General features: G+C 42.7%; 3 protein-coding genes across 3 annotated transcripts in view; 1 reads left to right on the top strand and 2 right to left on the bottom strand.

The window, feature by feature from the left end:
• Nucleotides 1-1263, top strand: part of LOC138029909 (cysteine/serine-rich nuclear protein 1-like) — a 1539-nt gene extending 276 nt beyond the window's left edge. The window contains exon 1 of the mRNA XM_068877759.1: nucleotides 1-1263. This exon is cut by the window's left edge and continues 276 nt beyond it. Coding sequence (XP_068733860.1) covers nucleotides 83-667 — 585 coding nt within the window. The 5' untranslated portion in view covers nucleotides 1-82 and the 3' untranslated portion in view covers nucleotides 668-1263.
• A 1882-nt stretch (nucleotides 1264-3145) lies between these two features.
• Nucleotides 3146-4447, bottom strand: LOC138029619 (TNF receptor-associated factor 6-like). Its single transcript, XM_068877317.1, has one exon. It carries the CDS (start codon nucleotides 4445-4447, stop codon nucleotides 3146-3148), a length of 1302 nt encoding a protein of 433 aa, XP_068733418.1.
• Nucleotides 4448-17121: 12674 nt separating this feature from the next.
• Nucleotides 17122-18808, bottom strand: LOC138029617 (TNF receptor-associated factor 3-like). Its single transcript, XM_068877313.1, has 2 exons — nucleotides 18693-18808; nucleotides 17122-18607 (listed from the first exon to the last, which is right to left on the bottom strand). Exons 1-2 carry the CDS (start codon nucleotides 18806-18808, stop codon nucleotides 17122-17124), a joined length of 1602 nt encoding a protein of 533 aa, XP_068733414.1.
• Nucleotides 18809-22500: the final 3692 nt, after the last annotated feature.

The raw sequence follows: 22500 nt of genomic DNA, 5'->3' as shown, positions 1-22500 counted from the left end.
CACAAAGACTCAACACACGCAACCCGATGGATAGATCATCTTGTCTGTCTGATACTTTATCACATCGTGGTGATTAAAAAAAATGGGAAAACGAAAGCGTGGCATCGATAATGACTCTTCTCGTGGGGACGATTGTGAGCGAGTGAAAATCAAAAGAGTGAGTTTCGGAGAGGCTACCATTTATCATTTCCCTCGAAAACAAGGTTTCGTTGCAGTTCCTTTGACGGGAGGATCAACGCTAGGAATGGCGAGAAAACACAGTTGCATCGAGACGGTACAACTTGACCCGGGGAAGGCGAATGGGTCAAAAAGCAATCGGAAGCCGTTGGCGCTGATTTCGCAAAGTGCGAGAGAAAGTATTTTAAAAGCAGCCGGGGTTCGGCGAATCGTAAAACGAGAGGAACGCGATTGCAATGAAATCAGACAAAGTCGCGTAACGTGCGGCTGTGATTGTGGCGACATTTGCTCGCCAGAAACGTGCGAGTGCAGTTTGAGTGGAATCGATTGTCAAGTCGACTTTGACCGATTTCCATGTTCTTGTCAAACCAATGACTGTCACAATGACAATGGACGAAAAGAATATGATGTAAGCGCCATAAAAAAACATTACTCTGAGACATTTGTGAAAGTGTGTGGAAATATGCAAGATCGCGAGAACGCGATGTAATATTGCTCATTTTGGTTGTCACAATGACAATGCACGAAAAGAATATGATCTAAGCTCCATAAAAAAACATTACTCTGAGACATTTGTGAAAGTGTGTGGAAATATGCAAGATCGCGAGAACGCGATGTAATATTGCTCATTTTGGTTGTCACAATGACAATGCACGAAAAGAATATGATCTAAGCTCCATAAAAAAACATTACTCTGAGACATTTGTGAAAGTGTGTGGAAATATGCAAGACCGCGAGAACGTGATGTAATATTGCTCATTTTGGTTGTCACAATGACAATGGACGAAAAGAATATGATCTAAGCTCCATAAAAAAACATTACTCTGAGACATTTGTGAAAGTGTGTGGAAATATGTAAGACCGCGAGAACGCGATGTAATATTGCTCATTTCAACACTGGAGAACCGTGTCCTTTGAAGTTCAAAAGAATATAACGACCCCGTAAATATTTGATTGTCCGTGTGATAAAGGAATTTGCATGTTCGTGTCGAGGGAATGGACGCAACGGCAACAATGAAAAAAAAAAACAACGCGACTTAAGCTCCATTATAAATCATCACCCTTGTAAAGGTATTTTTGTAGCGAAAAAATGTGAGGGGCCACAAGAATTTTATCCAATGTAACATCGACCACTTCAACACCGGGGAATTATATCCTTTGAAGTTCAAAAGAATAATGAAAAAATGTAACGACCCACGAATCTTTGATTGTCCGTGTGATAAACGAGTAACCAGTACCTTTAAAGCTAACATGCAATTTTTTTGTCGATCAGTGTGATTCAAGTAAACCGGTCACCGACAGTCGCAGATAGGCAAACCCACGCAGACTTAGATGTGCTAAAGAATTTGTTGAGTTAAAACATCCCAAAAATGTCGTTCGTTAAGTCACGATCTAGGGCAAAACCCGATCACCAACAGTTACAGATAAGCGAACCCACGCAGACTTAGGTGTGCTAAAAAATGTGCATAGGTAAAACATCCCAAAAATGTCATTTGTTAAGTCACGATCCAGTATAGCCGATGACTCGTATTCTGACCAAAGCGAAAAAAATGCGTCGGAGTAAAAACTATAGATTTGGGTCGCAGTTTTACAACTAAATCACCTATAAATGTTAGTAGACTCTCGTGTACGATGTATAACATTAAAAGCGACCATAGCCTCTTACAGGGAACCATGTCTGTTCAAGACCGGTGTTCTATCTGCCTAAAAACAGAATGGGGCTTACCAGTCTCAAATTTAACGGGATTACCGGTTCACGAAAATTGTGCAGTCATGTCACAAAGAGAAGAAGCGGCACCGTTGGACAAAGTTGCCGTCGTATTAGATCTCGAATCTTTTTTTGTCGATGGGAAACACAAGCCTCGGGAACTTGGCTGGGTCGACCACAGAGGGGTTTCTGGAAACGTGAAATTTAAAATGCCCTGTAAGTTTGACGAGTTATCCGATAAGGACAAACGAACTGCTTCGTTTGTGATTAGAAAGGTCACCGGGCTCCCTTTCGAGAACAACCCAGTGGAACGAGCCCTCGACGGAGACGAGCTTGACACAGTAATACTCGCTTTATGGCAAAATTCAAAGACACAACGGAAAAATCTAATAGCTTACAAGGGCGGTCACATTGAGAAAGATTTGTTGCGACGTTTGAACATTCCTTCTATAGACATAGGAGAACACGGGTGCCCTAAATATGTCGATATGCTAAAAGCGGGTCACCAGCCAAAACGGAATTGCGGACAACATTCAGTAGGAAATCATTTTCACTGCGCGACAGAGGAATGTTATGCTTTTTTCAAGTGGATAAAACAGCGACTAGAGGAGCGTAAACACAAGAGTAGATTAAAAAAACGAACTACGTAAACAATTAAAAGTACTCGTCTGTATGTTTCGTTGCCTATTTATTAAACGTACACGATTATTACACGACAGAGTTCAGTCTACTCTAAACTCTTTCTGTTTTATGTCTTTTGTCTAATGTGTTCAAATTCGACTCGAATCAACATTCTATCCTCTTTCACTGCGCGACAGAGGAATGTCATGCTTTTTTCAAGTGGATAAAACAGCGACTAGAGGAGCGTAAACACGAGAGTAGATTAAAAAAACGAACTACGTAAACAATTAAAAGTACTCATCTGTATGTTTCGTTGCCTATTTATTAAACGTACACGATTATTACACGACAGTAAAAAATCTATTATCTGAACTCTTTCTGTTTTATATCTTCTGTCTACTGTGTTCAAATTCGACTCGAATCAACATTCTATCCTCTTTCACTGCGCGACAGAGGAATGTCATGCTTTTTTCAAGTGGATAAAACAGCGACTAGAGGAGCGTAAACACAAGAGTAGATTAAAAAAACGAACTACGTAAACAATTAAAAGTACTCATCTGTATGTTTCGTTGCCTATTTATTAAACGTACACGATTATTACACGACAGTAAAAAATCTATTATCTGAACTCTTTCTGTTTTATGTCTTCTGTCTAATGTATTCAAATTCGGCTCGAATCAACATTCTATCGTCTTTAACATATCTTGCATCAGATAAAACTGTTATTGGCACAAAGTCAACGAATCCGTAGCCTTTATGGTTTCTTTCGACAGTCGGTCTGCGGAATGCTAGAAGATCTTCATCGCGGACTCGGAACGTCTCGGTGATGTGTTGGGGAGCACTTAACTGTGACGATTGATCTAGAAGGGTTAGGCTGACGTTTCCCTTGAATGGCCATTGTAGTCTGTGATCGAAACTTCCTGACATTGCGTGAACGAATAAAGCAACATGTTTCCCCTTTCCCGAGTCTACTCCATTCAAATTAATCCTCAGGCAAAATTTGTAACCATTTTCAAGAGCCGTATAAAAGCTAGGAGAATGTAAAACCGGAGTTAAACCCCTTATCGCTTCTCGTCGAAGCCGGCCCACATCGTAAAGTTCCCACATGTAAAAATATTTACAAACGTGCGGACTAGTGTCCGAAGCTCGGACATTGCCCCAAAGGTCCGATATGTTCCGTTTTATGTCGGACATTTCATTATTTCGGGCCTGTTCCGACGTTCGAAAAGCTTTGATCATGTCAGACAAGTGAGCAATCATCACAGTGTGAACATGTTCATTAACGTCTACCCTAAGGCCAGCAAACTCACAGCCAACCACATTAAACGGACACTTGATTTGAATAGCAGGACATTCATGTTCAAAATGTTCGTCCACTTTACATCTCGGTATATTACCTTGACCGCAATTCACACATTTAGTGGGATATTGTGCACATTCCTCGTCGTAGTGGACTTGCAAATACTTCCACTTTACTTTTATCGCGCAAAATCTGCAAGCTGTTATCCTTTCGATGCAATGTTCTGTTGCGTGGATTGAGATCTCTCTTTTTGCTATGTTCATTCCACAATCATTCGGACAATCTCTAAGAACAAATTCACACTCCGACAGATGAGTTTCTAGTTCACCGAGGCGACCTTTCCACGTACAGCCTGTCGTTGTCTTGTAGCGACAGAAGACTTGGCGATCCATCATCATTTTGTTGACAAAATTATCAACATGTAGTTGCGATTTTTTCATGGGCTGTTGATCGTTAGGACAAAACGACCCAGATGTATCCAAAGAACGCGTTATACAATTGCGGCAAAATCGGTGACCACATGGAGTTTGCACGGCATTTCTTAAACCAAACAAACAGATCGAGCATTCATAATTGCGCTCTAATGGTGGATCGAAATTCTCGTCATATCCTTCGCTACTGTCATCGATGACAGGACCCATTGTTTTGGCAAGGTCTCAAAACTCGTATTTTGTACCTACATATAGCAGAGAGCGGTCGTCGCCACGTTTCGATTTTCGTCTGACACTGTTTCCTTTGATTTAACAACATTTGAACGATGTTATTTAAAAACTATTTATGTCAATTTAACCAGATCACTTTCGATAGCCCTCTTGGGTTATGTTTTTCGTTTCGAGACCATCGCATCCATAACGTTAGAAAGAGTCAACATTAAACGAGTGTTGTTTTAATAGTTTATTTTCATTTTGCGATTTTCGTTTTCAAAATCTCTGTCCCAAGAGAAAAATAGAGCGTTTTCTCGAGGCGAGTTCCAACGAATCTTTAATTTTTTCCTCTGCGTGTCTCTGTTAGTTATCTTACAAACATATTGGTCAAAAAAGTTAACCGGTGATTCCACAGAGTACACTTAAAATTATTCATAAAAGTCAACCATGGTTCGTAGCATACTCTTAGCTTTTTTGCAGAGGTAATTATTAAAGTTGTATAACGTTAACCAAAAAGACATGCGTCGAAAACAAAACATTGTCGTGTCGTCATTCGTTAACATGGTACATTCGTAAAACGACCAATTTGGGATCCTACGTTTTTGGGGGCGAAAAAAAGCTATTGCGTTCGAGAACAGACGTTACTCGTGATGTCATGGTTATTACATCATATTCTTTTCGGGTTCTGAGACGTTTTGGGGGGGTCTTTTGTTTAGGCTACGTTTTGCGTAATCCATAGAGTTATGGAATGCGGCGGGGTATTGGAATGTCACGGGGGTTGGAATGTAAGGGGTGTTGGAATATGTGGGCTTAGCAAAAGTATTTTTTTTAAAAAGATATTGCGTTCGAGAACAGGCATTACTCGTGATGTCATGGTTATTACATCATATTCTTTTCGGGTTCTGAGACGTTTTGGGGGGGTCTTTTGTTTAGGCTACGTTTTGCGTAATCCATAGAGTTATGGAATGCGGCGGGGTATTGGAATGTCATGGGGGTTGGAATGTAAGGGGTGTTGGAATTTGTGGGCTTAGCAAAAGTATTTTTTTAAAAAGATATTGCGTTCGAGAACAGGCATTACTCGTGATGTCATGGTTATTACATCATATTCTTTTCGGGTTCTGAGACGTTTTGGGGGGGTCTTTTGTTTAGGCTACGTTTTGCGTAATCCATAGAGTTATGGAATGCGGCGGGGTATTGGAATGTCATGGGGGTTGGAATGTAAGGGGTGTTGGAATTTGTGGGCCTAGCAAAAGTATTTTTTTAAAAAGATATTGCGTTCGAGAACAGGCATTACTCGTGATGTCATGGTTATTACATCATATTCTTTTCGGGTTCTGAGACGTTTTTTTTTTTTGGGGGGGGGTCTTTTGTTTAGGCTACGTTTTGCGTAATCCATAGAGTTATGGAATGCGGCGGGGTATTGGAATGTCGTGGGGGTTGGAATGTAAGGGGTGTTGGAATTTGTGGGCTTAGCAAAAGTATTTTTTGAAGATAGGCTACGTTTCGCATTGGAAACACAAATATTCTTCGTGGTATTATCCGCGTCAAACAGCAAAGGTATCCATGACGTAACATGCCTCATCGCATACGACATAGTACGAGGGCCAATTTTGGCTCCGTCATGGCATGCTTTAGTAGTCCGGGTTTAGCTATGACATACAAAACTCAGCCATCAACGATTTCGTGTTTGCACATATGACGTATACTCGTGATTCTACGCGTAATCGAGGCCCGAGGTCATTCATTTGGCTATAAAAACGGATCGCTGTTGGACTAGAATCACAACACCGAGGAAGCTACAACCGAGAAGAACTCAAGAGAACTCAAGAGAACTCAAGAGAACCCAAGAGAACCCAAGAGATGGCCCTTTCTAAGGAGAAACAAGAAGACTTTCCACCGCAGGTAGCGGAAAACTGTGCGTGTTTGGCGATGCGATGTCGCGACGCCGACCAGATGTCGGATTTATTTAGAGTATTTTTTCTGCACAGAATCGAGAGTATTACGAAGCGAGTGAAATTGTTGGTGAAGTGCCTGTGCGAGTATCACTCTACCTCTTCGTTTATATACTATATCTTCACCAGATTGACGACTCCCGATGCTTTGGATAAGAACCTAATATTGAAGTTCATGCTTGCCCTGGGAGGCTCGAGTGTGAATCTTTCGGCGTTCAATTTGAACATCGCAAGTTCGTCCGAATTATCTTTTTTTAAAAACTGTACGTTGCCAGCAAACGTTCCAGAATTTGCAAGCGAATCCGCGTTGTCGAGACCGTGTAAAGTCGTGCTGAAAGAATCACAATCAGAAAAGATCTACGCCTCTTGGGAAAAGACCATGCTGAAGCTACACGAATCTTTGAACGTCCAACTTTTAACAGACCAGGCATTGATGAGAGCAATGCTGGCTTGTAAGATGTTGATTCTTCTTGAAGTGAAAAACGGCAGTAAAGCATTTAAAATCAACGAGAGAGGAAGGTTGTTGTTAGATAAAGTCCTTCCTTGTAAACTTGACACTACGAAAACCTGGCCAGCAAGTGCTATGTGTTTGTATCCATTCTTTGAATGGATACAACGTAACGATGTAGTTGAGACAGCCGTGGACGAATTTATATCCAAAAACCAAACGACTGCTCAAAACTTTGGATATCGTTTGGAGGGAGTGAAGATTAATTCGCCCGAAAGTATAATAATCACGATGGTGTCTCTAAAGACGCACGATGTGAACAATTATCGATGCCGTTACGACCACGAACGGTGCGGATTTGTATTACCCGTGGGCCGTGGTGGAGTGTTAGTCGGAACGCCGATGCTGATGAAATTATTGATGTTATGTTCGATGGCCTATGTGTATGTCCATCACAGCAACAGCGGCAATTTAGATCGAGATTCGTTGATCGCTTGTATGCTATATCATCTGAAACTGATGAGCACCCCGTTGGGGTTGAAGAAAGTGCCTTTACGGAGAATCGACAACCTGTTGGACGAACATTTATCCACAGCGAGAACCATGGACATAACCACCGTCGTTGTACCTTTAGCCGCATCTGATTATCGCACGCCGGAGGGGACTCACAAGAACAGGAAAAAAAAATTGGCGTGCAAGGTCGCGAAACCCACCGAGAAACAAAACATTAAGTCCTTTGTGAGGACTTGTCAAAATTGTGAAGACAAATTTAAGAAAACAAGATGCGGCACCAGTTTTACTGAAACGCGCGATGCTGTGGTCGAGAAACTACTGAAAAAAGGGGCTAAAGATTTAAAACTTTGTGTAAACGATATTCCCGTGGACATGGGAGCGAGGCAAAATTCAGTCCAGAATGAACTAGAGGAATGTCCCCCAGCAGTAGGAGACAAAAGAAAACTGTTTGCGATGTACAGCGATGACGAAGATGACGATTCGCTTGCAATAGGTCCGGCTTTTTCACAAAAGAAAATACCAATCACAACTGGTAAAACTATTTCAAAAGACCTGATGGTGGTCAAAAGGCGCAAACCAAACAGCGAGTACGCCAATGAAAGTGGCAGTGAAGACGAAGAAAGCGACAGCGATGATGCTAACTCTTCCGAAGAACAATGCAGCGGCACTGACAGTAATTGTGATAGCGATGCAGAACAAGTTCCGCCTGTAACGCGATCTCAAAAAAAGTCATCACCTCTTAACTCGCCATTGAGGTCACCACGGATGCAAATTTCCCCACCGCGGACACTACCAAATTATTCTGAGTCCACAGAAAGCATGGCGACTGGCTCGAACGAACGATACCCAGCCTGGCCAAGCGATCGCGTTCAGTCACCGCCTTATGATGACGAAATTTCGGTGATAGAGACTGGAACTGCGCCACGCCCGATGTATACAAAGGAACAGGGTGCTGTGATGGAGATCCAAACCGAATCACTCCCGATGCATACAGATGAGGAACGCATTGCGGTTTCATCTATCGAATTACCGCTACAGGAGAACTTTATGCCGGATGATGTCGACTGTTTATTCAATGGAAGCCCGTATCATCCAGACGAAGAGAAAAGTCCCGATCGATTCATAAACGAAATTGTAGCTGAGAATTTCGAAGGGCCACTCGGCATGGTTGAATCGGAACAAATTACAAACGGTACGGTAGTCATGGACAAAGGAAGAACAAAGATTTTGGCAGCCTCTTTTGACAGCGCTATGCGTGGAGTTTGCATGACTGAGATCTTAAGGGACATAGCAGAACTGGAAGATGTGGTTCCAGAAACCAAACTCCGCCATACGGCAAATGGAGAAGTTGTTTATGATGTGGATGGAGAAAATAAGTTGTTGTATTGCTTGGACACATATCCCCAAAAATGGACAACTTTAAAGAATTCCCAAAAAGTCGCCCGTTTGATCTTTATGTGTGGGGCGTTAAAAGGATTGGACGATACCAGTTGGAAACAATTCCGAATAGACGGCCAGCAATGTTTGACTTGGCATCCACCCGTGGGCGATCACATGTGCAGACCGCTTCCTCATCCCTTAGACGTAATAAAGTCTTCGGACATGAAGCTTAAAATGATCGAATTGATAAGATCCGACGGCGAATTTGCGACTTGGTTAAAAAAGGTCACTGAACGCAGAATGGAAATCGACGAAAAAGTAAAGATATTGACCAGAAACTTACAAGACGAAAGAAATGCGATTGATCTAGATTTTCTGGGGCGTTTCTTAAACCAACTCACCGAGACATTGCCCTGGTTGATTTAGTTGCGTTACAGCCTCGAATAAAAAGAACAAACTCATACTATAAAGGAACAGACTTAAAGGACAGTGGCGAAGCCATTTTGTGCTCAGTTTGAGAGAAATATCTTGATATATGCCTTACAAGAACTCGACTCTGGTTAGGGCAACAAAGTTAAGGTAACAATAACGCATAATAATATATTGTTTACATTCGTTACTTAAGCACATGGGGTGTTTTTTTGTTTGCGTGATTTCATGACAATCGTGTCGGTGATTGTCTTTTGTTTTTATTATCTTTTAGCTTAACCAAAGCTCATCCATTTTTATGTTGTTGTTTCATAATCGAATGAAATGCTGCACAATTTGAGCCCGAGTCACTTTGGTGGGAAGAATACCCACAGCTTTCTTAGGCGATTTATTTTTTCCACAAAAAAATTTTGGTTCCTAACGACTACTTGAACAGTCGTATATCACAGAATCCGTATCCATGTAGTGGTTTTTGCAGTTTATACATCATTTCATTGATCTTGCTACCTTTGTGGTGTGTTTTGTTTGTGGGCATGCAACGTCCTCGACAAATCCACCGACAAAGACATGCAACATTTCATGGCTCGAAGAGCTCTTCGTATTTAATCTTTGGTGTCTTTCTGAAAACATTGTCTTTTCAAGTCAATCCGTTTCCATCCTCTTTTCTGATCGTGTATTTCAATGGTAATTGGCAACAAATTTGGTCCGGTTCTTTACAGAGATCAACATAAAAGGCCGGATGTAATTACGAAAGCCTTGTTCCGTTGTACAAAAACAATTAGCTTTTTTGACCTCTCCGGTCACGGTACATAACAGTTTTTTCTCAAAAATATAAACACGTTAGAGCCGCATGCGCACTAGAATCACAAGGTTGCTGTATTACCGCACAACTTCAGTTTCTTCATAAATCAGGTATGCCTACAAACAAAAACAGTGATAAAACCAGTTTTTGCGCTCTGTCGGCTCGATGCCGTTTTACAACATCAGGATTTTCTATGGTTGTATTCGATCCATGATTATCTTCGTGGGTGGTTCAAATAGTGAGTTTTGTCTTTGGTTGTCTCTTGGTCGAGTGACTAACCGTTCTCAGTCTTCAGTAAAACTATCGACCATGATATTCCATAAAAATTCCACGACTCTTTGTCGGTCTTAAACCGACTCGAGAAGCTTGTGACATTCCCGGTATTTTTTCCAATACAAAAAAAATTCCATGACATTTGGGGTTTTTTTACGATCCGTACAAATCTTGTAAAGTCTACAATCGAGGGTAGGGTTTAACGTCTTGTTGTAAAAAAAAAAACCCGTACAGTATACCCCCCATTATTAAAATGCTACTACAAGGTTGAAATACAAGAAAAGGCATTAAGTCTAAAGAAGAGGCAGTGAATCTAAACATTTTCAATAATGACCTTTTTTATTCAGTCTACACAACTAGTTGCACGACAAACGTGCATCACTGTGGCTTGAAAAAAAAACAACTTTTGGATTTGATTTAAGTTAATTTCAAAAAATATCAATATCATTATTTTACCACGGCGTGCACATGTTTATTTACACAAGTTGAAGACCGACATCGTTTTACATCAGATGTTAATTGTTACGGTGTATACGTAGAAAAAGAATGTAAGCTTGTAACATTAGCTCTGGGATGATTATTGGAAATATAATAGATAGGGTTGTATTTTTTGAATGAATTGTAAATAAAATGATTTGTGACACCGAAAAGTTTGTCTGTATTTGTTACGATCCGATAGCCAATATCAAGGCCGATTTACACGGTACGACTTTGTCGCACGCGACAAGCTCGCGACAGACCTATGACACGACTTGCGATTGTCACGCTACGATATTTTTTCTGACATCAACAACCGTAAATCATGGCGTGGGTCTGTCGTAAGCCGCTGTCGCATACGACAAAGTCGTACCGTGTAAATCGGCCCCTGGGCACGATTCGACATTGTGAACGGTAAAAAACTTTATTGTCTCTGCAGTCGCCCAGGACTTCAAATGTACATTCATTGCAATCAAATGGACCCATTCCGTACCCGTCAGATATCTTTTTTGCTTAGTCGCAAAGCCGTTCGCGACCAAGACCACGCTTTTCGGATAAAGTGTAATTTTGAACCACTTAACCCCATGACGAACTGAGACCAAACAAAAAACAAAATGATTTCTCTCTCTGTGTTTAATGTCTTCGGAACATTTCAATGAGACATATACAACTTGTCATCGATGGCAAGTTTTATATCCGAAAAAAAAAAACAATTCGCTATTTTGGAGCTTTCGAGGTGAGAGAAGCAATGCAAATCAAATGTTTTAGGGGCTGAAAATGTGTCCAATTGGTTCACAGGACAAATATAAACTTAACGTATAACTCGCGATATATCAGGTTTGGCTCTTTGGCCGAGTGGTTGGGGCTCTCGAACTTGAATCCAGAGAACCGAGTTCACATCCGAGCTACCGCTTGCTTTTTTTTCGCCTAAGTTTTTTATTATTTTTTTTTTTGGTGCTCGACCAAATATATTTTCCGTGTATCACTCTACGATGGTTTGCGTTGGTCAACATTTTACGAAATATCGATCCGGGTTAAATTTGTGGGCGTCTGTTTCCTTTTCCGTAAACAATGCTGTTGACTCTTTATAATCCGGGAAACCGAGTTCGAGTTCATCTGGGGTATTGGATGTCATTGTAATTATTTTTCCATTCTTTTCATTTTTATTATCATTATCATTATTTTTATTTATTTTTTTTTTCGAACTATAGACGACACATGCTGTTGATCTAGTCTTAGATTTACAAAAGGAAAAATTGCCTCGCGGACTTTACTGGAACTCAAAGACAACACGAACGATTGTTTATGGTACATATCTTTTATTATTGACATTTATGGAATCATCATCTCATTATTTACACTTTACGACTCGAATCGGCCACGCGTTTAAAAAATGCTAAGAACAAATTCAAACGTTCAATATAATCATCTGGAGCTACGGTCACAGGAAAACGTTCACGCGTGTTCTCGAATCGCGCTCTCGCGTTTTCAGCTTTGAGCGAATCCAGCCAGCGACACATTTCCCCAGCATACGATCGAACTAATTCGTCTATTCGAGATAGCGTGGCCTTGTTGGGTTTCTTTGAAAACGCCCACTCAAAACTGGTTCCTCCTTCGACAGATCTAGAGGCTTGAGACGTTAATTGTTTCTCTGTCATGTGCCCACCAAAATCCAGTCCATAAACTTTCTTCTCGCCCTCGACCACCAACATGTTCGAACTGTTGTTATCGGAAGATTGCAAGAGATTTTTCACGGTGACGATTCTAAGTACATCCATCGCATTGACGAGCGAGGAAATTTTCCGAGGTTCATATCGGTGCAATTTACACAATCCTCGTTCTTTGTTATCGGAAAGAGTGCTGGAAGACTGGGCATTTTCGCCTATCATCGGGCTTACCAAACCAATCTCTTTTGCGTCACACATAAAAGATCTAATGTCCGGTACGCACTTTGCCAAACCGAATACTTCGCGAGCTAGCTTGGTCAACGCCACAATTCGCAAAGGCGTTCTCGGGTCACCGAACGGGCCTTTAAAAACACGGCGACGTTTAGAATCGATCATGACTCGAGGCTTACCTCCTGTGGGTAACTGTGCGATGGGCGTGTCGAGCGTCAAGACTTCCCATCGAACCGGGTATTTCAGGTCATCTGGAGCGTGTTCTCTGATCCATTCCAAGTAGTTAGTCTCGACCGTCAAAACATTTTTTGAATCTGTTCGACGACTCCGTTTAGTTTGTGTCTCGCTTTGTTCGCTCGATGCAGTTTTCGCCAGAATAAATTTTCGCTTTCGATTCCTGACGGGCTGCAAGCGATACATTTTCATAGCCCCCTCCTTAAAAAGAGGCAAAAATCCTTGTCCGTTTTTTTCTTCGCACGATTGAATGTGTCGCATGAATTCCTCAAAGCCCTGTCGTGTTTGACTAGAGGAAGGGCCGTGCGAGTAATCCGGGTTGGAAGGAAGAGACAGACCGTGTTTTTCGCAATGTTTCTCCAAATACTTATGCGTATTTTTTGCATGTTTACCTCTGAACGTGTGCCTGTCTAAGGCCACACCCGGCATGCGATAGAATCGAGGCTCGTCCGGCACGTCGCTCAGATCACAGGGCTGAAAGTTTGGCAATTGCTTCTCGGTAGGAACCCTACCAGATAAGATCAATAACATCACCATGACGCTCAAATGCACGCGAATCGTCGATAGACCAGGGAAAGCCGTCACCGCTCGTAAATGTAGTCTGATCAACGCTTTGGTTTCGTCGGGAATCAAATCAGTTGCCACTCGTTTCATCCACTCGGTGATTACCGACACGCCCAGGACAAGCGGCCGCATTCGTTTCGCACTCATCATACTTGCACCGCCAGGGTATGTGATTTTAGCCACGACCTCTGGGATTCTTTCGGAAAGAACGGTGGACTTCGAATGACGAGACTGCCAATTGTCTAAGTGGCTAATCGCAGCGGCCAATCGAAGAACCGTCTCGTACGACATGGGATATTCGCTGGACACACTCGAAGCTTCTCGCGTGAGATTTTCCATACAAGCAACAAATTCGCTCTCTCCCAGATCCACCATATTTTTCCAAATACTACGGGTGTCATCTCTCAGAGGTTTCAGCGGTGTTAGGCCTTCCAAACACGCCACGCTCAGATAGGCAGCTGAGCGGTCTAGGGGTTGGCGAGCCAAGGACAGTAGGATATCGTGAATGTCTTGTCTTGTGGCATTTCGTCCATTTATCGCCAGCGCTACGACACGCTCCAATACTTCTGGGTGACATCGGGCACAGTCTTCAGTAACATAGAGCAATAAATTAGCACTGTTGTTTCTCAAAGTGGGCAAATATTCGTCGACGAAATAATGAAATTCTGGCAGGCCGTTTGGTAAAATTCCAGGATAGCGGAGCATTTTTTGAAACAAAGACCTGACTTCGGACATATCGTAAAGACCTCTCTTGGTAACCCTATTAAACATGGTGTTTTTCAAAAAGAGCTAGTTTCGGTTTGTTTCTCGTTTGATTTCCCGAACCACGGATCCTGGAGTCTTTTATAGCGTTCGAGTGACGTCATAGACCATCGCAGTTATTTTATTTACAAAAAAACTTAGTCGTATTCGCTACGTCATATTAAACGTCTACCCTACCCCCCCCCCCCCCCCCCCCCCCCCCCTCTCTCTCTCTCTCTCTCTCTCTCTTTCTCCAAAAATAAAAAAAAAACAAAATGCGTGCTCGTATGATTGTGTCATTTCTACTAAATGCCCGGACCATTAAACACAACTCAAATGTCATCGCAAGATACGTTAGAGATGAATCTGGTTGTAATCAAGTCTCGTTTTTACGACAAAGCGATACAAATTTGTACCACGATCAACCGTGACGAAATAGCTCGCTCATGTAAAGATAGGGGCACGATTTGCCTTCGAACAACCGACGATTTGTTGAATGCGTGGAACGAGATAGCAACACCGAGAAGAGATTTAAACGTCGGTCGCTTGTGTGTATTTTGGTTTTACCTCGATTCGTGCCCAATTGACCATCGAGGAAAACATACACTAAGGCGTGCTATTATCTCGGGCGATTGGAACGATTTACCCAAGACAATCGACGTATTAAAATTTTTCTTATATGGCGTCATTCGTCGGGCACTTTATTACGCATTTTCCTGACACTGACACTAGACTGTTTCGTCTGTATGATAAAATCGTGAAATGACGCAATACGTGAATTACCGGCTGTATATAAATGTAGCAGACGCAGAGGAGATTCGTTCTACGACCAGAAACACCACGGACCGATGGAGTTTTTACACACCGTGCGACCGTGTATAGAATATCTGAAGGGTATGTGGAAAGAATTACGGCGCGAATGGCAAGCGAACATCTCTTGCGACGAGGAACTGTTGCCCATTGTCGAATCGATCTTATTGCTGCATTCATTTCATCACAAATCTACCGATACAAGTTGTCCAGTCTACGAGAGCTACAAACCGCTGGATGTAATTTTTGTTTTGAACGCGTCTGTTTCCAGCGACCAATACTTAGAACGATGGAGTTTGTGCCATGTCACCAATGACCCATTCCCGAGTTCGTACGTGGACAAAACCGAAAGCCGCGAGTCAGCAATGGTTTACAACGAACTCGATCAGGAACTTGGCGAGAGTGACGAAACACACACGGAATCAGACGAGAAGGCCTTGCAATGGTTGTTTAAATATGACCAGCGCGTAAGACGCTCTAGAAAAAGACATTTGAAGAAAAAAAACGAAAGGAAAAAGACAAGCGTTTACTTTCGGGATGAATGTATCGATCTCAATAAAGTTTGACAATAAAGAAATCGTGTGGTTTTTTTTTTTTTTTTCGTTAATGAAGGTCCGCGGATACCCCCCCCCCCCCCCTTTCTTGGTAGGTAGCGTGTCTCCGATATACCTCCTCAACATTTTAATTTTTAACCCATATTTTTTTGTTCTCTACACTGAATCACAAGCCGTTAAGGTAATCAATCGAATGGTGGATTTTTGTTTATCTATTCATTTATTCATTTTTTCAATGTAGTACCATTTTTATACTTTGTAGAGACACTCGATTTTTTTCTTTGATCGTCTAAAGAATTCACTTCACTTCATTGCAGCAATGATGTCCTTATAACTTTGACTGTGGAAAGACCGGGTTATCACCGGAAACAGACGTGGATACTAGAGCAACCGGTTCAACTTGTTCAACGCTCGGGCATTGCGGGGTCCCATCGCATCGGTTCTTTTCCTTCGCCTTCTTCTGTACATAAGGGGAACACCACGACAGTGCTTAGACATTTGCTTCTTCGGTGGTGGGCTACTGAATTATCGGAGGTGAGTAATAATTTGACTTCAAAAGTATGTGGGTTGTATTCGTTAATCGTGTCCGATCCAATTAATATGTCTATTCATCAGGGGTAAAAAATAATTCGACTTCAAAATATACGTATCGTATTCGTCACAGTTTAGTCATACTTGAGTATCCATATGAGGCTTCAGTGGGTCGGGCCCCATAGCGAGGTTCGCAATCAGACCAACATCATATATATATATATTTTTTTCTGTTTTATTTTCGACATACCTTACATCGCATAAAAAAACTACATTTGTTTAGTGATTAAAAAAAAAAAAAGAAAAAACCGTACTAATCCTCGCGTTTCTCGACGTCAGAGAGAAACAGTTTCCATGCTCGGCAAATACTAGTAATCAGACAAACAACGAGTGGTTCCAGGTTGCCCGTGTCTTGCGCGTACACGAGAGTCGCGACATAGTTTTTCTCTTCGCAAACGGATACGGGAAATGGCTGGCAAGACGACATGACATAGCTACACAGAATGTGACAAAGCCTCCCGTTCCCATCGGCAAACGGGTGTAGTTCAAGAAAATTACAAAACAGTCATGCACACGTTCGAAACAACGAAATTCCGTACGAGCCTCTACAGTCTTCAAACATGCGATTGTAACGATCGAGAACAGACCCCAAAGCCAGCTCCATGTCCTTTGGTACTGGATATAAACGTAAACTACCATCAGGCCTCGCGGAATACCTTTGTTTGTCGCTCACTCTCCCCGCCGGCGTTTTGTCACCGAAAGACGGATCGTTACGAAACAACACGCCATGTGTGTCGCAGACCAGGCCTCTTCCAGCAATCCCCAATCGGTGGGTCTTTCTCTTGTGCTAACGTGATCTAGAAGAAACCGCAAAGCTTCTGATACGTTTCCTCCTTGGTCCTCGCACGACGACAAACACTCGACAAACCGAGCGACGGCGCGACCTTTCGCCATTTGAATCGCCGTTTCAGAGTACGAGTTTTTATCTCTTAACCATCGTCGTCTATAACCGTTTGCCGTAGCCACTAGTTCGTCCAAGGCAATCTCGCGATCCGTCATGACTTTTTACAAGTTGCGTAACCCGACGGTGTCAATTTGCGCTCTTATGTACATCGTATCGTCGCGAATATATCCACCAGAAGACAAATTTTCGTGTAAGATAAACACTGGCATTCCCGATCCTACGTTCCTTGTACTACAGGGCCGTCTCCAGCTTGTATCGCTAACTCTGGGCCTGAAGCTACCCAGATGATCATCGTTCTTCTCTTGGTCAATAAGCGTGAACGTAACTTTCTGTTTGAAAGGCCACGAAAGTATGGCGTCAAAATCTCCTCGCATCATCACGAGAAATATGGACATGTGTGTTCCATGACCCTCTCCGTCTCCGTTCAGATACACAGACATTTGACATCGGTAACCTCTCCGCGAAGTGTAAAAAGGGGGACTCTCTATCCGTGTACATTTTCCTGAAATTGCATCTTGAAATCTGCGTTGAACATCGTCAATCTTCATAACATAGGTTCCATCGTACGAAGTGTTTTCTAAGTGGGAAATAGCCTGGGCTTGGTCTTGTATCTGTATTTCGTGTAATCTTAAATGATGATCTAATCGGTCCGTTTCACGACTGCCAGATGGCGAAGATCGCGGGGGGTCTCTAGAACCCCTCATCGCCTCGATTTCTGCACCCATTATCGACAACCGTTCGTCGAATAAGTTTAATTGTTTCTTAACATCACCACCATCGACCTCAGATTTCTTCAGGCGCTCGAGACTTTTTTCCAGATGCCTAAGACTCCCCTCCATCCTGACCATTTTTTCTTGATGCGCGAATAACGTTTTATTCAATGTCGCAATCGTTTGTTGCGCAGACAATCGTTCCTCGTGTTTCTTGTTCGCTTCCACGCACGAATCTACGGTTTTTTGGTGGAGCTCTAACCGTGCTAGGACCACTCCAATAAAATCACCCGCAAGAATTAAATGTTCAGGTGCGTTGGAACCGATGTGATCGTCCAGACTTTCTCTGGGACCGCGAAAATTGCAGCCGACATTGCTAAAAACGCAAACCGTCGGCATTTTAGGGCACGATTTTTCGTGTTCCGGTAGCAATTCTCTGAAGAATTTGTCTCGATTGCAACCGTGAGGACATTCCACGAGAATCCTGGGGCATTCTTTCAGATGATCCGACGAGTCCTTTGCTCGATGTTCGAGTTCGCAATGCTCGCAATCGACCAATCTGAACGGACAGTCTTTCTCTATGTGATGTGCTAACTCGGACTTCGGTACGACTGCATCGCATCCGTGCCTAGAGAAGACGCAATTCACGTCGGCATAAGCACACACGGAGTAGTGTTCCCGAAATCTTGGGTATTCACCCTTCCATTCGCACCCTCTCTTTTTGTTTGAACAAAAGCACTTGAACTCGAACAGTTCCCGTCTGGCGTATACATCTGGAAACACTTCTTTGCGTCGAAAGGTTTGCAGGTCGCGCGGGCACTTTCCATGATCGCCATTCTCCACTGCGAACATGGCATTTACGCATTCGTTGCAACACCTGTACGATACCCCAAAAACATACACACCGTTTTTAACGATTTTGACATTTTCAAGCGACTCGAACACTTTACTCGAATACTCACCTATGCCCACACGGAAATTGCATGGGATCGTGAAGAATCTGACTGCACTTGACGCACTTATAACAATCATCCAATGTTCCACTTACGAATTCGACATCGCCCACAAAATAGGACATGTTTGCAAAACCAGAACTCGAGAGAGAGATAACACTGGATAGACTGGTGCTTCGGCGAAAAGAAGAGACTCACTATATACCCTTTCTCGTGCAAACTATATATAAATATAACGACGAACGGAGAAAAACGCGAAACAGGACGTAATGAGAAAAAAGTTACGTCATCCGGGATACTCCCCCCCCCCCCTCCAAAAAAAAAAGAAAAATTCCCCAATTACATCGAGTCACATCGTAATCGGTGATATAACGTAATTATCGTCATGTACTCGGTCATAGACATCTGAAACTCGTTTCGTGCTACAGCGTATTTTAGGCGTTTGCGTAATGGGGTGCAATTCGAGTCATAAAGAACTTCGGTACGCATAAAGCATGTATATGACGTCTTGTGTCGATGTCGTAGTAAACGACTCGTGACATAAAAGCAAATACTTTTCGAAGGCAATATAATCATTCACAGGACCGGAACATTTCAATAACTAAACGTTGCCGAGATGGAAGCTCTGTGCGATTGTGTGCCTTTTGTGTCCGATGTGTCGTGGAAAAGCAGAACGTCGCCATACGCTGTTTTTTCACCGTTTTGGCACAGAGGCCAAGAGAGGAGATTCCGATTTATGAACTGGAGGGCGCTGGGGATACGAAAATGCCAAGGAGGATCGATCGAAGATTAACTATCAGCGTCGGTTTGTCAAGGACATAAACAACGCGAAAAGCCTTCGTTCTAGATCAGTTAGCAAAGGATGGACGGGCGCGGCTCTGAAGCGATTATTCGAGTATCTTTCCGCAAACAATTTCAAAGAAGGATATTGAACCCTCGGACTGGCTGCGGAAGATTTTCTTCGAGGACAGATACTAGACGTTTCCGAAAAAAAAATCCATTTTGAATGTTGTGGATCACTCAGCAGCAGAGTATCGGGGAAACGCGAAGTCATAGCAATTTGTTGACTAGATGCGTGTATTTTGACGAAGGGAGAATGTAATTGTAATCATTTTGTATGGACGGCATTGACTGTAAATTTTATTGTACAGTGACGCCACCGACTTAAAAATGGTCGTAGTTCGGTTGCCAATGACTTTAAACGCCGCAAACAAACAATACAAACACACATAAATCTGATGTTCGGGTTGTTATTTTGTTCGGAGCATTCGAAGTTGTGGGGGGGGGGGGGGTATGTGCGAGAGAGGTAGAAAAAACAAACCTTTTTGTACTCATTCGTTTGGCTTTGCCGCAGTCAAAACTGACAGAGCGCCACGACAGGCTTGCGCCGATACATTGTGGTCCCTTTTTAACTCTTTCGCAACCACCGATACAACGACTTTAAGCGGGACAAGTGGTGTTGGTCTATTTTTTATGCCTCGACTGGATTATGAACAAGCCTGGTCGTGCAGAGAGACGAGAGAGATTTTTGGTTTTGTATTCTGGTTCGTCGTAGAGAACGCGCTGGTATACCCAGAAACTTGAATGTGTTCGTGGGTTTGAAAATTATTCAAGACTCGTGAATGAAACTTGAGTTGTAAAGGGTACGAGACACATTTATTTTCTAGATTCCTTAATTAACGACCTTACAACGTAAATAAGTTATAAAATATTTATCTACAACAAAAAAACCCAAAACGACGGGTTGTCATTTTTATCTTGGGGCATTCTTTCAGATGAATACGACGAGTCCTTTGCTCACGATGTTCCGAGTTCACCATGCTCGCAATCAGACCAATCTGACCGGACAGTCTTTCTCTATGTGATGTGCTAACTCGGACTTCACGGCACGACGTGACATCGCATCCACGACTAGAAAAGACGCAACTTCACATCTGCAATAAGCACACACGGAGTAGTGTTCCCGAAATCTGGGTATTCACCCTTCATTCGCCACCGCTCTCTGTGTTGTACTTGAACAAAAGCTACTTGAACTCGAACAGTTCCCGTTTGGCGTATACATCTGGAAACACTTCTTTGCGTCGAAAGGTTTGCAGGTCGCGCGGGCACTTTCACACGATTCGCAATTCTCACTGCGAAAATGGCATTTACGCATTCGTTGCAACACCTGTACGATACCCCAAAAAGACATACACACCGTTTTTAAAACGATTTTGACATTTTAAGCGACTCGGAACACTTACTCGAATACTCACCTAATGCCCCACACGGAAATTGCAGGGATCGTGAAGAACTCTGGACGCACTTGACGCACTTATAACAATCATCCACTGTTCCACTTAACGAATTCGACATCGCCCACAAAATAGGACATGTTTGCAAAACCAGGAAACTCGAGAGGAGAGGGATAGCTACACTGGATAGATGGTGCTTCGGCGAAAGAGAGACTAATATATCCCCTTTTCTCGTGCAAACTCTCTATGAAATATAACGCCGCACGGAGGAAAGAAAAAACGAAACACGGACGTAATGAGGAAAAAAGTTACGTCATCGCCCGGGATACCCCCCCCCTCCAAAAAAAAAAAGAAAACTTCACCACAATACATCGAGTTACATCGTAATCGAAAATGTAAAGTAATTGTCGTCATGTACTCGGGCATAGCCATCTGAAGGGTACGAGGGTCGTTTATTTCTAGATCCACCCGTAATTTAAGACTTACAACGTACAACATATCAATATTTATCCGTGGACATCCAGACAAAACCCAAATGGACATGTTGTACCATTTGCTATTTGTTTTAGTCATGATTCCACGTGAAAATACTAGACTCGCGTGTTCTGGCTCGATGCAATGTATCCACAAATAAAGCATCAACGTTCTTTTTTCTGTTTTTTTTTTTTTCCATTTCGCGTCTTTGACTCTGGAAATAGTGTGTGCAATCGCGGCAGAGTTCGATCTTGAACACCACTCAGACAGTCCGGTGTTACCTTTCCATATTCTTGTTAATCTGGTTAAGCTTAGCGATAATTTCGACGTCTCTGACTTTGGGATGAACAGTTTTTTGCCAGCGCTTCAACTGTTCTAATGTTTTGCCGATCTTTGATCGCTTCGCGAATAATCTTCACACAGCCTGGTGGTTCTTTCCGTCAAAAGTAGGCCTCTTTCGTTAAGTCTTGCGTTCTTGCTATCACAAAATTCAATTTCTGTGGCCCGAGCTCTTTTTTCTGGGTTGAGTTTTTTTGATTTACTAGAGCCCATCCCACTTTTTGCCTCGGTTCAGCGAATTTTAGGAGGGATTCTAATGTTTGGCATTTTTCTTGTATCCTTGTGGACGGATTGCGTAAATATCTGAGGATCGAAACGAACCTGGACAGTTGTTTAAAGCATTGGATCGTTGGGACGCCAAATTATACATTTCTCTACGCGTCAAATGACGAACGTGAATCGAAAATGCGTCACAGGAATCGAGCCGTAATGTCATGTCGTAGGATGTGAGGCAGTAATCGCGAAAATTACGCAGTTACGACAAACCATCGCCGACACCCAGTCAGATGTGATGTCGTGTGAAGTTTGCGGGGCGTAGGGGGTTCGGGCTTTCGATTGACGTTGCATCGTCGTTGGAATGACGTAAGACACCAAAAAAAAGCTGGGAGGAAAGACCGTATTATAAAATATCGGATTGCGTTCGTTGGAGTCGTTTCCATCTGTTGTGAGCAAACGCAAGACAACGCAAACTTTACCCTGTACAAAAATGAAGAGAGTACAATCGGAACAAGAACGAGGAACAGAAAGAGGCGACAAGCGAAACGGTGAAA

The sequence above is a fragment of the Montipora capricornis genome, chromosome 13 (assembly GCF_036669925.1).
Source record: "Montipora capricornis isolate CH-2021 chromosome 13, ASM3666992v2, whole genome shotgun sequence".
Taxonomy (NCBI): Eukaryota; Metazoa; Cnidaria; class Anthozoa; order Scleractinia; family Acroporidae; genus Montipora; species Montipora capricornis.
This window is presented reverse-complemented; position numbering and strand designations above follow the sequence as displayed.